Source organism: Podarcis pityusensis, assembly GCF_964106645.2.
Source record: "Podarcis pityusensis genome assembly, chromosome: 12".
NCBI classification, from domain to species: domain Eukaryota; kingdom Metazoa; phylum Chordata; class Lepidosauria; order Squamata; family Lacertidae; genus Podarcis; species Podarcis pityusensis.
The window spans coordinates 24323027-24338782 of NC_138037.1; the positions used below are offsets into that span (position 1 = coordinate 24323027).

Genomic DNA, 15756 nt, shown 5'->3' on the forward strand with positions numbered 1-15756 from the left:
ACATGGTTGCCTGAAATTTTTCTAAGCATGAATGCATGGTTTAGTCAAGACAGCCAGTGCTATGTAATGCATAATAATTCCCTAAATGCAAATATAATCAGAGGGATGCACTCCATTAAAGTCATGCATACGACTGTTAGCCAGCATTTAGATCACTGAATCTACAGGTAAGGGCATCTATCTCTCATTAGCTCACGACAAGGATTACCTTTGCCAGGGAATGGATGGTGGGAGTGCAACCCTATTGATTTTCCTGGACATTTCAGCAGCTTTTAATACCAACTGTCAAGTTCTTCTGGATCAGCTGTCTGAATTGGGACTGAGGCGGGGGAGCACAGTGTTATGGTGGCTCTAGTCCTTCCTGGAGAATCATTTTCAGAAGGTGCCGTTGGCGGATTTCTGTTCCATGTCTATGGACTGCCTCAGGGTTCTATTCTGCCTCCTATTCTTCTGGAGATCTGAAGTATCAGCAGTGTGAAGATGACCTCTGTCTATGTCTGCTGGTCCCAGAGAGGCTGCTGAACTTCTGAATTGATGTCTGGAGGCTGTACTGGGTAAACAACCTGAAACGTAATTCCACACATCATATTTTGACTCCCTCCCCCCCTTGAATTTTAAAGGTGTGGCTTATTTGCAGGTGCGGCTTATATTCGGGCTAATACAGTAAACACCATGAGCTAGATTTAGATTTGCTGTGATTCAGTTGATGCTCTCACTGGAGCAAGAGTGAAGGTGATCTTCACAAATACTTCCTTAGCTCTACATGGGAAAACAGGAATTGGGGGAACTCAGGTGAAGTCTGAAGTCTAAATGGAAGCATAAACAATGTTGCTTCTTCCACCATTCCACACACTGTTGGCAGAACATTGCTATGAACAAGGGCCCCAGATTTCTGTATTGCACAGTTATTTCCATCACTGTCAGCAGCTGAACAACATGGGGATGTTAATAAGCTTTATCATACTCACTTCTTGGCTAATAGCAGAAACAACTCTATATGTGCCAGCAGTTCAGCATAAGAGTTTAGTTTTATTTACACAGCAATGTGGGACATTATATTTCAATGATGCCCCCTTGGTAATGTGCAGCTTTCTGGTAGAGGACCACAATTTACTGAGCAACAGCCACTACTGAACCAGTGAACTACTTATCTTGACGAACTTAGTAAATGAGCTTTGAGCTGCCTTACAATTGCACAGCAATTGTGAGGAATAAAGGATGAAACCTGCACACTTCAGATTTCCCCTATGCTATCAGTGTGCTGTGTGCATATATTCTGTAATTAGATCCATGGGGTGCATTTTTTATGAAAGAATCTTACTCGCTGCACAAAATGAAGTGGTGGAGGAGTATATGTGGCAAGTCTGCCGATGCAGAAATAATGACATGAATAATACCCACATTTCAGAGTAATAAGAGAAGTAACATGTGCCAGTGTAAATGTGTAGAACTAGATCAGACAATACTTCTCTCCCCTAACCTAAGCCATCAGGTGGTCTTCCCATGGAGACATATTGAATTTGATGGATTCCTGACTGTTCTGGGGAATTTTACAGGATATGGTCAGTTAAAAAATAATAATAAATATTTCCACTGTTGTGCTGTAGAGATCCTGACAGCTAAAAGCATCCATATCAAAAGTTCCTTTTGGTGAAATGTCGTCATAGAATCTGTCCGCATATTTAGTAGGATAACTGAGGAGAAATGTGAATGTGTGTTTTAATAATTTCCTATATCTCTTGATGAATTTCATTCCAGAATAAACCATTTTCACCTGAGAGAGGGGAAAAATCCATCACCTTTCCCAGCAGTTTGTTGCTGTGTTGTAATAATATTTGAATGAGTGTGTGATGCTACCAGTGTAGAATTTTTAAGGAACACATTGCAGATACTGATTTGTATGGCTTACATTTTTATTTAGTTAGTTAGTTAGATTTGTATATCATCTTTCATCCAAAGATCACAGAGGGGTTCACAACTTAAAAATACAAAATGAGAGCACAAAATAGTTAATATAACAAAACCAAAAACAAACAAACCCCCACAACACATTTAAAAGGCCCTAGAATGTTAATCAGTCAAAGTCCGGGTTGAAGCGAAATGTTTTTGCCCAATGCCTAAAGATATGTAATGAAGTGTCGTTGGGCCAGGATTGGTGTAATATGCTCAAACCATCTTGCCTTGGTGAACAGCCTGGCTGCCGAATTCTGTACCAGCTGAAGTTTCCAAGCTGTCTTCAGAAGCAACCCCACATATAACATGTGACAATAATCTAACATAGAGGTTACCAGAGCATAGCCAACAGAATTTAGGCTAACTGTCAAGATAGGAGAATAGCTGGGCCACTGAGGTCGCCACTGCAATTTTCAATGGAAACAACAACAAAACCCCGATTTTAAAAACACACAACTTTAAAAGCAGTTAAAAACAATTTAAAACATTTTAGACGATTGGGGCAATAATAATACCAACAAAACCTGCTAAACGATACCCTAACCCAAAGACATGCCCTCTAACAAGACACTCTATAGGCAGAAACAGTCTTAGGTAAGAAAATGCATTTACAGCTAGGTGCTATGTATGCAGTTACTCTTTCTTACTTAGCACCTGGGCTGCACATATGGAAGCCTATTTTCATACTGATGATTGGCACTTCTGGAGGAGAAGTGCAAGGGTGGACACAAAGAAACATTTCACTATCATATCTAAGAAAACAAATAAAAGCATGCCATTTTAAGCCATAAGCAGAAATGCCACCAAACAAGCAAAGGCTAGACATACAATGCAATCAGAAATAGGCCTATCTGTGGATACAAAATTAGGTATTGAATCAGAACCTGGGCTGCACATATTGAATCCTTTAAAAAGAACAAAAAGCATCTTCATTATTATCTTTTTTGGAAGAGTGGAAGAGGGTGAGCTACACCCCTTGCTCTTTCTACAACACCGGACAAGTGGGTTTTTTTTCCATGCATGGCAAAAATATTGTGCAGTACCTTAGTTGCCAGAGGATATCAATGACACAACCCTTAATTTTTCAAGTCAAGTAATATTTAATTTTAACATATTTTGTGAATATGTTTTCACTAAATAATAATTATGCATTCAGAGCATTCCACATAATAAGCATGATCATAGAAAGTACCCTTGCATATTAAGGCTTGGGACAAACCATTCCCAACAATGGTTACTTCTCGGAAATGAATGAATAAACAGTGCAATCCTATACCTGTCAATTCAGAAGTAACTCCTATTGAGCTCTCTGGGACTTACTCACATGTAAGTGCATATAGCATTACATTCCTTTGTCCTCCACGTATACTTCTGACTCATTATTCTGAATAAGAATCCTATTGTCATGATACAAGGCGTTGTCAAAGCTACCAGTAGTTTGTTGTTGTTGAAGTCTTCTTCTGTAGACAATATAAAGTGCAATGCCTGCACCAATGAGGATGAGGATGAACACTGGGAAAACCACCTTTATAACTCTGCCACGTTCTGATGCAGAACTATCTTCTTGCTCTGCCAATGGGGGAAAATGTAATATATATTAAAAATATAATAGACAACACTGAATACTATATACTATGGCAAACCAGTGACAACCCCCTTGTAAGAACAGGAGGGATGTCTGGGTGGTATTTTCTGCACATAAGCATAGTGTGCTGAAAACCTACCAGCCAATGAAATGGTCACCTGACTGCAAGGAGGGAAGGGGACGCAGAAGCAAAAAAGATGCACTGGAGTAGCTCAGATTCCTCTTAAAATAGGAGTACATCCCTTTTTTAAAAAAGAAAATAGCTTTGGCAGGCTGTGAAGGAATCCAGCCCAAAAGAAGTTTGGATGTTGCAATGCAACTGAAAAAACCCCAAAATGTCAAGGCAATAGTATACCTTCCCCCAGTTGTCTTTGCACTACTTCTTAAACAGGATACTATTATTCTGTGCATCTGCAGATAACAGATGATTTGCCTTTTGCACTTCCATCTTACACATGAAACACTATAGAATACTCCATTACAACGAGATCTCTCACCCACTCCTCAACTGTCCTGCTTCATAGTAGCAGTTTTTTCAGAAGATAGGAGAGTTGCCAGTAGGGAACTCCCCAGTAGGGAAATGTATTAGTGCCTACATAAACTGAAGAGCTTATGGTAGAAGAGGGTTCAGTTGTTGATTTCTGCCTGCCTGGATGTGGTAGGAACATGGGGAAAATTTGATTTCACATATAAAGGTGAACCTACCAAATACACTTTCTAGAACAACACACAAACTGAAACACAGCTATCCTTTGGAATTCACATCTATCTGAATATTGTGATGCAGTTCTCTAATCAAACAACGTTTACAAAAATGCATATAGCAGAGCAGAGGCAGTTTGAGAGTACTTAGAAATACATATTATGCACATGGCTTAGAAATTCTGAATATTAAACAGTATATAGAAACAAAATAAAAAATTTCCTTCCAGTAGCACCTTAGAGATCAACTAAGTTTGTTATTGGTATGAGCTTTTGTGTGCATGCACACTTCTTCAGTATGTAGTATATAGTATATAGTATACAGTATATAGATATCTGAAAAAATAAACAAACAAATACTGGAGACATTACTTCACTGAGAGTTGGGGATCCCTCAAAGCAAAATGACCACCTTAGAATAGTGGAACAATTCAGAAGAGGAAGGAACAGACTGCTATGCTGAAAGATGCTGAGTTGAGGGTTTGTTATGGTCCCAGTTACTGCATCAATCCCACTCCTAGAAATTTGAGTCAGAAGTTCTTTTTGGAGAATGTTTGGCTCAATGTTCTGGATAGCACAGATGCTTGTAATTTTACCTGAGGTTTTTTTAAAAAAACCCAGTCTTACCTGTAGTTTTTGTAGGTGACTTTGTTGTCTCTTCAATAACTGTAAAACAAAAGAAATGTTTAAGATGTGTGTGATTGTTGTGTGTATCTATTTATCATCTATCTATCTACAGTAATAGCAAACTACAGAAGCAAATGTTTTCAACATAGTAGGGAAGACAGGTATGCAAGACAATATTATTAACCTTTTTTCTTTCTTTTTTAGTTCAGAGCTTTGATTAGCAATAAAGTGAGCCAGACTAAGGTGGAAGAGTAAAAGGAAAGTTAGTCTGCTTGCCAGCAAATTCAGCCAGCATTATCTATTTTTAAAAAATGTAGGAATGGTCAATTGACCATTCAAATATTGTCAGATAATGGATTCTACCACGAGTAGCTTTTAAAAATTGAAATGAATGTTAAGTTCTCACAAGTTAGAAAAGGGTTTAAAATGTGAATGGTTCACTGAACGATTCTTCTCTTTAGCTTTTGTTCTGGAATACCAGGATCAGGTTACAGAAATAACTTTCAAAAAATAAATGTGAGCTTTTAAAATCAGTTGTGTTAAGTAAGAAGCAGCAAGCCATTTCAAGCATCATTTGACAATGAAGAAATAGGTGGTCAGGTGACATTATCAAATTGACTGGAGTACCTAGAAACAAACTACAGTGGTACCTCGGGTTACATTCGCTTCAGGTTACATACGCTTCAGGTTACAGACTCCGCTAACCCATAAATAGTACCTCAGGTTAAGAACTTTGCTTCAGGATGAGAACAGAAATCATGGTCCGGCGGCGCGGCAGCAGCAGGAGGCCCCATTAGCTAAAGTGGTGCTTCAGGTTAAGAACAGTTTCAGGTTAAGAACGGACCTCCGGAACGAATTAAGTTCTTAACCCGAGGTACCACTGTACATGGAATGGATTTAATGGGGAATCTGGGGGGTAGGGAGAGGGAGTTTATTGAAAGGATTGCATTCAAGTAGATTGGGCCCTTGGACCTCCTAATTATTCCTCTTCTTGGTATACTTATATCCTGCACTCCTTCCTAAGAGATTAGGGCAGTTTACATATGGCTTGGGGTAGTATCATATCCAGGTAACTTTCAGACCTGCTTAGCTTTAGTATAACTGCTTCTTATGCTTTCAAATTGGTCCCTCTCCATTTCTCCCTCAGCTGATTTCATTGTTCTTGTTACAAAAAGTGCTGCAGTAAAAGTAATTTATTTGGAAACAAGTCCTGCTGGTTTCATTGGCATGGAATTCTGAATAAATGTGGCACACTTGTAACTCTCTGCCAGGAACCGATCCCCTGTAGACTGAAATATATACCTTTTGGAACGAATGTCTCAATAAGCTAACCTTCTGCTTTTCCATCCAGTGTAATCAATTGCTACCTACAAGTCTTATCTGAGGTTTTGTTACAACCAAGCAATATAGAAATCTTGTGAAATAAATACGCAATTATTATCCATTTACCACATTTGTATTTCAACTTTTCCAGAAATAGCTTAGTGTGCTGCACATTTTTTACCCTTCTGTTTAATACTCAGAGGAGAAACTAGAGCAAAACTGATTCTTGATGGGACATTCCTGGGTAAACAAGGACTCTGTCAGTTCCTTTGTCTCTAGCCTAGTGTAAACATTGAATTCTGGAGATATGGCAAGGTCTGGGAGTTTAGGATGGGGACTGCCAGTCTATCTGCCATGTATGCATTGGGCCGTGCACACATCTCTCAGTAGGTCTGCACTCCTGCTTCTCAAGATCCTTCCTTGGAGGTAATGGACAAAAAAGAAAAGAGGACTACTACAGTCACCAAATCTGTTTCTTTAAGTAAAATTGCCCTGGAGAGTCTTAAGTCACTTTTTTGCAACTGAAGAGTACAGATGACTGGAGAAGGTCTTATCACTTGGAGATTGGTGTGAGTGTAATAATATTACAGGGAAAGCATGAATATGCACCTCAGATATGCTTCCAGATGTGCTTCTTTCAATTAAAAAATATGTAGTAAAATTTAAAAATGGGGACCAAGTTTTGAATTTGGAATGTTCGGTCTGTTCACTCAATCCACTCAAATGCTTAGCAAGATCAGTCAGGCATGGTGACCTGAGCCTTAAAACTGTCAAAGTGGAATCTATTAAGAAGAAGAAGAAGAAGAGTTTGGATTTGATATCCCGCCTTTCACTCCCTTTAAGGAGTCTCAAAGCGGCTAACATTCTCCTTTCCCTTCCTCCCCCACAACAAACACTCTGTGAGGTGAGTGGGGCTGAGAGACTTCAAAGAAGTGTGACTGGCCCAAGGTCACCCAGCAGCTGCATGTGGAGGAGCGGAGACACGAACCCGGTTCCCCAGATTACGAGACTACTGCTCTTAACCACTACACCACACTGGCTCTCTTAAATGATTTTTCCTTTTGAATAAAAGGAACGATTTATTAAAATGTTGAATATACCCATTCTGAAGACTGTAAATAATAGTGGGAACCTTTGCTATTATATATTTATCAAATGTTCATAACATTATTAAATATAGAAGTAGTGAAAATGATTGTTCTTTAGCTTTGGCTCTATCTTTTACCATTTGTTGTTAGAGAGTCAATGACTGGAAGCTCCAGTAAGGTCTGCCAGAAGTTGGAAAGAGAATGGGAAGTAACAAAGAGTATGGAGGACACACACAAAAAAAGAGGACCAATTTGATGGAATGTGCAAGAAAAAGAAAGGCAGTTGGGAAAGATTGCATCCCCCCCCCAAAAAAACCCCACTGAGAACTTGCTAGTAAGGATAGAACAAGGCAGAATATTATAAACATGCAGAGACAGGAAACAGTCCCTCTCTGGGCAGTAGTCTCACAGAAACACCTTTGTTACACAACTTTAAGAGGAGGGCAGATAAAGAGATAACATGGATAAACTTATAGTAATATGAATCTAGCCAGAAAACAATTACACAAGACTATCCTAAGACATTCACTGTAGTTCTATACAACTCACCTCAACAATTAAATACTGTTTTGAATAAGAATTATTGCTAATAAATAAGAAAATGTCTTACTTTTGTGTCTTTTACAAATAAATCCATTAGATCTGCTGCAGCGTTCCTTGTACCACTCCCCATTATCTGCCTTCATGTAAGCGCAGATGCCACTATAGTAAGAGGAAAAATCTTCAGGCTCGAATGTGGGCTCATTTGCTTTCCAGTTGACAAAATCTACTTCAGTCTTATCTTCCCATAACCATTCTCCTATTATTAAAATCAAACCCTATTATTAAAATCAATAGATATTGTAATGACTAAAAAGGGAAGGAGCAGCACAAACATTGCAATGTGTTCTATATGGAAACACAATTTAAAAATACACTCACCATTTTTAGTTTGGAAAATATGCAAGCAACCAGCAATATTACTGTATATCAGAACACTGAATACACTAACAGTATGGGGAAGGTGTCTGATTTCTGGCTACAGTGGCCCCCCCCCCACATTCCCCCAAACCATATTGAGCTCTATTTTGGACAGCTGCCTGGCTCTCAGGAGCAGCTTTTTTTTATAGACAACATAGAAGTGTCATGGGAACAGGGACTGCTCACACTGCTCGGGATCAAAACCAGATTAGATGTAGTATTTCTTTTTAAAACGACTAGTAGATACATCTCTTTTTCTCCTTTCTCTAAACTAGGAATTACAGGCAGGTCCCTGTTTCCATGGGAGTTACATTCCAAGGCACCACGTGTTGATGAAATCGTGTATAATTGAAACCCATTGAAAAAAGCCTGCAAAAACCCCATCCCAATCCCATTCTGCCCTTTTAGTGATGTTTCAGTGCTGTCTTTATGACGTTTCCAGGTCACTTCTGCATTTGGTGTGATGTGCGTATACATGGTCACACACATACTGAATGCGCATAAATGGGGGGGGGGGCTGCCTGTACATATTTTTCATACCTTAAAACTCTTTTTCTAGATCAGTACCCAAAACTCCCACAACTATTTTGGAAAAATGGTTGGCTCTGCTTTTTCATAAAGTGAACTTTAACATATAGATGCCATTTCCTAATGTAGACTGTTATTCTTCTAATCTGAAGCTATAGCTTCAAGCACACTTACCTCAAGCTCACTGGGAACAACACACTTATTTTTTTAGTTTGTGAGGCTAAATACAAATATTCTGGTTTCCAACATCCCTTTTGGGGCAAGGCTCTGGAGCATATGGTGGCATCTCAGCTCCATTGGTTTCTGGAGGAGACGAATTATCTGGATCCATTTTAATCTGCTTTCAGGCCTAACTATGGGACAGAGATGGCTCTGGTAGCCTTGGTGGATGACTTATGACAGGAACTGGGGAGTGTGTCCCAGTTGGTTCTGCAGGCCCTCTCAGTGGCTTACAATACCATTGACCATGGTATCCTTCTGGGCCACCTTGCTGGGATTGGACTTGGAGGCACTGTTTTACAGTGGCTCTATTCCTTCCTGGAGGACTCCTGGGGGGTACTGGGGGACTCCTGCTTGATGCCTTGGCCATTGGCCTGTGGGATCTCTCGTGGTTCTGTTCTGTTGCCTATGCTATTTAACATTTACATGAAACCACTGGGAGAGGTTGTCCAGAGTTTTGAGGTGCTGTGCCACCAGTTTGCTGATGACACCCAGCTCTATTTCTCCTTTCCACCTAAATCCAAGGAAACTGTCTCATTTCTAAACTGGTGTCTATCTCCAGTAATTCCAGCAAGGCTGTTTGCCAAACTGTGTTATAACATTAGTCTATTTCTAGCAAATTTTAAGTTTTCCAATTACTACCTATGGCTGTATGTGCTGCCATTAGAAGATGTGTTACAAATTATATGCTTTTTAACTGTTCAATTTCTTCCATATATTAGCTAATGCAAAAATAAACAAATGGAAAACTCTGAGATGCAATTAAAGAAATTCCCTGGACAACATTTTCCTAAAACAACTTCACCTTTGAACATTCCCACCACATATGCCTTTACATTCTTATGCTGGTGTGACCCCTCAAGCACATGGAAGAACTGTTGGGCTTGATGTACGAAGGTTTTCTGGGAGTTAGGTATCATCTGAGCTCTTTCACTTCCAAAAATGTTTATAGTTTTAACCAATTTATACCTTCTTGTATAGCATTTCTTGTAAACCACATAGAGAATATTGTAAATAAATTGTTTTAATAAATAACTATATTAGAAATAAGTATTATAAATGTTATTATAGTATAAACATTGACTGTAAAACAGTTACCTTCAATATTTCTAATTAATCCTATCCAATAATTCCAACGTGTGTTTTGCTGTGTGTGCTCCACTAAAAATTTCAGTTCAGCTAAATCTTCTATAGAAGCCAAGGTGCTACCTAGGAAACATCAGATGAGTTAAATTCTTAATTCATTAAGAATTTGTCATACCACCTTTAATTTATTTAAATAATTACAATTTTCATACTCCATACTTTTATCATTGTAAATTGCTCTGGGACCTTAGGGGCAGGTACGACGAAACAGAAGCAACAACGTATTTAATAGATACACACCGGCAAAACTGACCATTGGTTTCAAATTACAAGGAAGGAGATTCCAACTAAACATCAGGAAGAACTTTCTGACTTTCTGATTGTTCAACAGTGGAAAAGACTCCCATGAGAGGTGGTGGACTCCCCTTTCTTGGAAGTTTCTAAGCAGAAGTTAGATGCCCATCTGTTATGTATGATCATAAGTCAGCTTAGAAGGAAAGCACTGTTGCTGGCACACACAATTTTGGTTTCCCCACAGTGCTTCTCTGGCCCCAGCGGAGCAACATTCTATCTGGGCTCAGAGGTACTGCGGAGGAAATAAAATGGAAAGTTAATAATTGTGTGTGTGCATATGGCATGTGGCTTTTTACCACCCCACCAATTAACTTTTATTCAGTAAGATTCATACATAAATCTCTTGGTTGGACAAATGAGGATGATAAGTAGTAGAACAGCACAACCCACCTCACACAGAAGCACCCAACAATAGAAAGATTTATTATTAGGGATCAGCACAGTCAGGCATTTGCTGATGACCTGAGTGCTCTGAAGGACAAACCACCTGTTCTTCCAATCTTCCCTCAACTTGGCCTCTCCCAAAGTAGGTGTGGGCAGCATTGTCAGCCAGAAACCCCACTTGCTGTGCCTTGCCATTCTACAGTACCTCCAAGGACTACAGGGTCAATTTCAGGCTTCCTTCCTTTCTGCATTATCATTATAGCAACCCAGTAAGACATATTAAGCTAAAAGGTGGGGGATTGGCCCAAGGCATCCAGTGAGGTTTGTGGGTGAGCAAGAAATTGAACCTCTGTCTCTCTGGTCAAAGTCCAAGGCTAAAATCCTGTACCCATTTACTTAGCTATAGGCCCCACTGAACTTGATGGGGCATATTTCTTGATAGACATGCATAGGATAGGACTTCCCTGCAACACCATCCACTTACCACATTGGTTTTACATACTAACTAGGAGTTTCCTAGCATGGAAAATTTATGTCATGATCTAATTCAAAACGATACCCACCTAACTGAGAACATTTGAAGTGTGCTCTTGGGCGATCAAACCAACCAGTGAAGAATTTATAGCAATGTGCCCGAAAAGGAATCCAAGATATCTGGTTCTGTTTTGATTCAGGGCATTTTCCTGGTGCCTGTGGAGGTTCAGTTGGGATTTTGCCTATTATGAAACAAGTATTTTATTTTATTTATTTTAAATAAATATATTAGAAACCTATAAATACTAAGGATGTGCAAACAAATCCCAAATTATGAGATGAAGCAGAATATCAAGGTGGCATCTTGGGCTAGTGGCATCTTGGGCTAGTGAAATGAGATGTCTGCAACTTTGCACATGTCAAAACAGGGCCCTCAGAAGAGCTTCATGGTGCCAATCCAGGCATTAAAAAACTGTTGCAGACTAGTTTCCAGAACATAAACATGAAATGATGGGGGAAGGAGAGCAAATATGAGACTGGGCGGGGCAAGGAGGGAAAGCTGTGCTGTAATTGACAGATTAAGCATATAATCAGAGGCAATAATTTTACACAGAAAGTGAATAATTTAATTCTTTTCCTCTGCAGAATTAATTTTAAAGGTGCCTAGCAAAATAACTCCCCGACTGATAGCAGGTTTCTTACCTACAAACTATCATGTCTGTATTTTTCAGATCAATTTGTTGACAAAATGCTAGGGGATATCAAGTGATTATTATTTTTTTACCCATCCAAAAACTGTTACAGCTGCGCCAGGAGTGCCAACTTGAATAAAATATGGGGGGGGGGAGGTAAGCCTTGCCCACATAATCAATGACACTCATGCCATTTGAATGGCAATGCCAATCAACTTGGGGGGCAGTACCCTGAAATATTTTATTGGAAAATATTTAAATTTATCTCATTTGAGTCATAGCCAAAACCATTGTCAGTACATGGCATCCTTGGGCACAGTGGCAGGGCCCACCAGTAACACCTGCTTTGCCTTCCCACCCCCCTGCAAATAATAATAATAATAATAATAATAATAATAATAATAATAATTTTTATTTATATCCCGCCCTCCCCAGCTGAAGCCGGGCTCAGGGCGGCTAACAACAATAAAATAATACAACATTATAAAATAATTTCATTATAAAATTAATTCAAATCAAATTGATGGCAACTATTGGGCTAGAGTTCTATGAAATTTGCCAAAGGAGGGAGTCAGGCTGTGCCCTGGCCAAAGGCCTGGTGGAACAGCTCTGTCTTGCAGGTCCTGCGGAAAGATGTCAAGTCCCGCAGGGCCCTAGTCTCTTGTGACAGAGCATTCCACCAGATCGGAGCCACAGCCGAAAAAGCCCTGGCTCTAGTTGAGGCCAGCCTAACCTCTCTGTGGCCTGGGACCTTCAAGATGTTTTTGTTTGAAGACCGTAAGTTCCTCTGTGGGACATATCAGGAGAGGACATGGGCTTTCGGCAGATGCTACATTAGGAGCATTATGAGAAATTGTAAGGAAGACTGGGGGATGCTTGGTGCTCATCAGAGCATTCTTGCCACCATCTGATAAGCCCAGCAGGACGACACCCCAGCATAGGGTGCTTTGCCCATCAGCTGGTGCTTTGGCAGAAATCTCAAATTTAGAGCTGGCATTGTTCCCAACTATTTGTAATATTACAAGTCATTGCTCTCTGAGAAATCAATGCCCCGAATGGACATAAAATGGCCACCAAAAGAAAGAAAAAAGAATCCTTTTAATGAAACGTGAGCTATTTTAAATCCTATTGACTTCAATGGTAGGTTAACAGTGCAACCCTATGAGAGTTTACTCAAAGTAATGTTCACAGAGTTGCATGGAGCTTACTCCTGTGTTAATATATATAGGGTTGCTGCCTTAAAAACACTTGCCCAAGTCTCTTCAATTGAAATCAATGGGTACTAAATGTGGTTACCAAATCCTAGATTACTTATTGTAACTCCATCATATTTTTGTTTGCCTGATAGTTATGGCCTGATGGTTCGAACTGTAACAGTTCTTTCCATATGAAAGAGGCAGAAGTTTCAAGAGCACATTTCTCAGCTCTATCTTCAAATGGAGTAGGCAAAGTCCCATATTAAAAAAGATACCGTATTTTTTGCTCTATAAGACTCATTTTTTCCCTCCTAAAAAGTAAGGGGAAATGTGTGTGCGTCTTATGGAGCGAATGCAGGCTGCACAGGTATCCCAGAAGCCAGAACAGCAAAAGGATTGCTGCTTTCACTGGACAGTGATCCCTCTTGCTGTTCTGGCTTCTGAGATTCAGAATATTTTTTTTCTTGTTTTCCTCCTCCAAAAACTAGGTGCGTCTTGTGGTCTGGTGCGTCTTATAGAGCGAAAAATACAGTACATTCCTTTGCTTACCATGATGCCGCTCACAGACAGTGAAGAATGTTTCATTGCAATTTCCTGTTTTCCAGTGACCATCAGGGTGTAAGTAGACACATGCTATTTTCTGCTTTGGCTCTTCAGGACCCCAATCAGTATATACTAGTCTCTGGTTGCTTATCCACTTGTAACGCTCACCAGTCTAAAATTCAAATGCACATGGGAACATCACATGCTGGCTTAGAAAAAAACTTTGACATTTGCATCCCATAACATGAACTCCACATTATTTACTTTTTCTCCTTTTCATTTTATTTACACACACCATCATCTTTCAGGGGGTTAACTTAGAGTACTACTATATGGGTGACATCAGATTTAATACCTATACTATTTAACATCTAATTGAAATAGGCGAGGTGTTATCCAGGAATATGGAGCATGGTGTCATCAGAATGCTGACTGCACACAGCTCTGTTTCTCCTTTCCATATGAATCAGGAGAGGCTAGGAAGGTGTTGAACTGGTATCTGGAAGCAGTAATGGTTCAATAGAAGGGCTGAACCCTGATAAGTTGTAGGTGTTGTAGGTGGACAGTTCCTATGTCAAAGAATTTGGTTGACAACCTTCTCTGGCAGGAGGTTCCTTGTGAAGGAACAGATTCACAGTTTGGGAATATTGCTGGATTCCAACTTATCACTGGAGTCTCAAATGGCTTCTGTGGCTAGGACTGCTTATGTCCAGGTTGGGCTAAGCTGCTAGCTACAGCCGTTCCTGGACCACAGTAGTAGGGTCTCAGTTGTCCATGCTCTGGTGATCTCCCACATGGACTTATTTAATGTGCCTGCTCTTGAATATGACCTAGAGGCCACAGCTAGTGCAGAATGTGGTAGATTGGTGGCAGCGTGATGGGATTATATGTCACCACATAGCATCACTCTGCACTGGCTGCCAGTAACCCACCTGGCAGAGTTTGTCGTGCACCCAGACCAAGCAGAATCACCTCCCATCACATCAGCCAATGTGCATACATATGTATGTGATCCTGCTTACTGTTGGATTCTTATGACTGGGTTTCAGCCTGAAATGGGAGCACTGGAGCTGCCTTAAAGCATTTTGCAAAAGTGCTGTTTGAAGCAGTTTGAACTTTTCTTTAAAGTGAGTGGGTGGGCAGTGGCCATGGTAGCAAGTTGGGTGGCATAGAGGACTCTCCTCCACCGCACTACCCCTACGTGCTCATAGGTAACCCACAGGTTAGATCCAAAGCTGTTTGTGGGAAGTAATGCTGAGGGTATTTTCAATGAAGTCAGCTATTAAAAGTTCTGTTCTTTCTAACTATGCCCTCAATACAAGCCCTTGGTGTGGATAAGCAGGTTTATGTTCATGTATATCATATGTTCTTACCATATTACTGTTTAAGCCAATCCACACTGGCTCCTTATATTTTAACACATGTAGCAATAAGAACGATTGGATGTATGGATTCACAATGCTGGCAAGCTCTGACTGTATAGAATGACATTTTTTCCTGGCCGCTTCCCATGTCATTTTGGGGCCAATGAGAGAGTAACTGCTGTTCCCAAAAACAGTATAGCCAGAGGCTGAAATTGTCGTTTCAGGGTGTGATAATGCAGGGTCTACAGGAAAGTAATAAAGAGAAAAGGCAGAGATCAGTTTAGACTGTACACCATCCTAAAATTTGATTTCACTTGATACTGAAATTTCAGAATGCCATTATCTCCTAAGTTTTAACATCTCAAAGTACTAAAAATCTGAAGTGAAACATTTAAAAACCTTGGAAATCAACATTTTAAAAGTTAACAATTACAGGAAAGTTCTAGTTAGAGATTATATGGATGTGGCCTCAGAATATATTTTTTTTACAGTTACAAAAAAGTCAAATTCTTAACATGTAATCAACAGGACCTTTTGAAACATATCTTCATTTCTTTCCAGAGAAGTCAAGAGATTTCAATTAATTTCCTATCTGCCATTCTTCTCAGATGATAAAACTTTAGTTCAGTCATTCAAAGTGGACTTTCTTCTTATATTCAAATGAATTTGCATAGGTCA

At 39.7% G+C, this 15756-nt stretch overlaps 1 protein-coding gene and 1 long non-coding RNA gene across 4 annotated transcripts in view; one reads left to right on the forward strand and one right to left on the reverse strand.

Annotated features, from left to right (window-relative positions):
- LOC308459309 overlaps positions 1–7880 on the forward strand; it is a 48366-nt gene extending 40486 nt beyond the window's left edge. Inside the window, exon 3 of the long non-coding RNA XR_013977984.1 lies at positions 7429–7880. This is a non-coding gene — a long non-coding RNA (uncharacterized lncRNA). The remainder of the gene's footprint in view (positions 1–7428) is intronic.
- Positions 1902–15756, reverse strand: part of LOC308459247 (macrophage mannose receptor 1-like) — a 47611-nt gene continuing 33756 nt past the window's right edge. For 2 of the 3 annotated variants that reach the window (XM_080974379.1, XM_080974378.1), the window contains exons 24-30: positions 15088–15320; positions 13721–13886; positions 11373–11525; positions 10084–10194; positions 7889–8077; positions 4868–4906; positions 1902–3522 (exon numbers count right to left, since the gene is read on the reverse strand). In XM_080974379.1, coding sequence (XP_080830505.1) covers positions 3296–3522; positions 4868–4906; positions 7889–8077; positions 10084–10194; positions 11373–11525; positions 13721–13886; positions 15088–15320 — 1118 coding nt within the window. In that variant the 3' untranslated portion in view covers positions 1902–3295. The remainder of the gene's footprint in view (positions 3523–4867; positions 4907–7888; positions 8078–10083; positions 10195–11372; positions 11526–13720; positions 13887–15087; positions 15321–15756) is intronic. The other variant, XM_080974380.1, reaches the window with a different exon arrangement.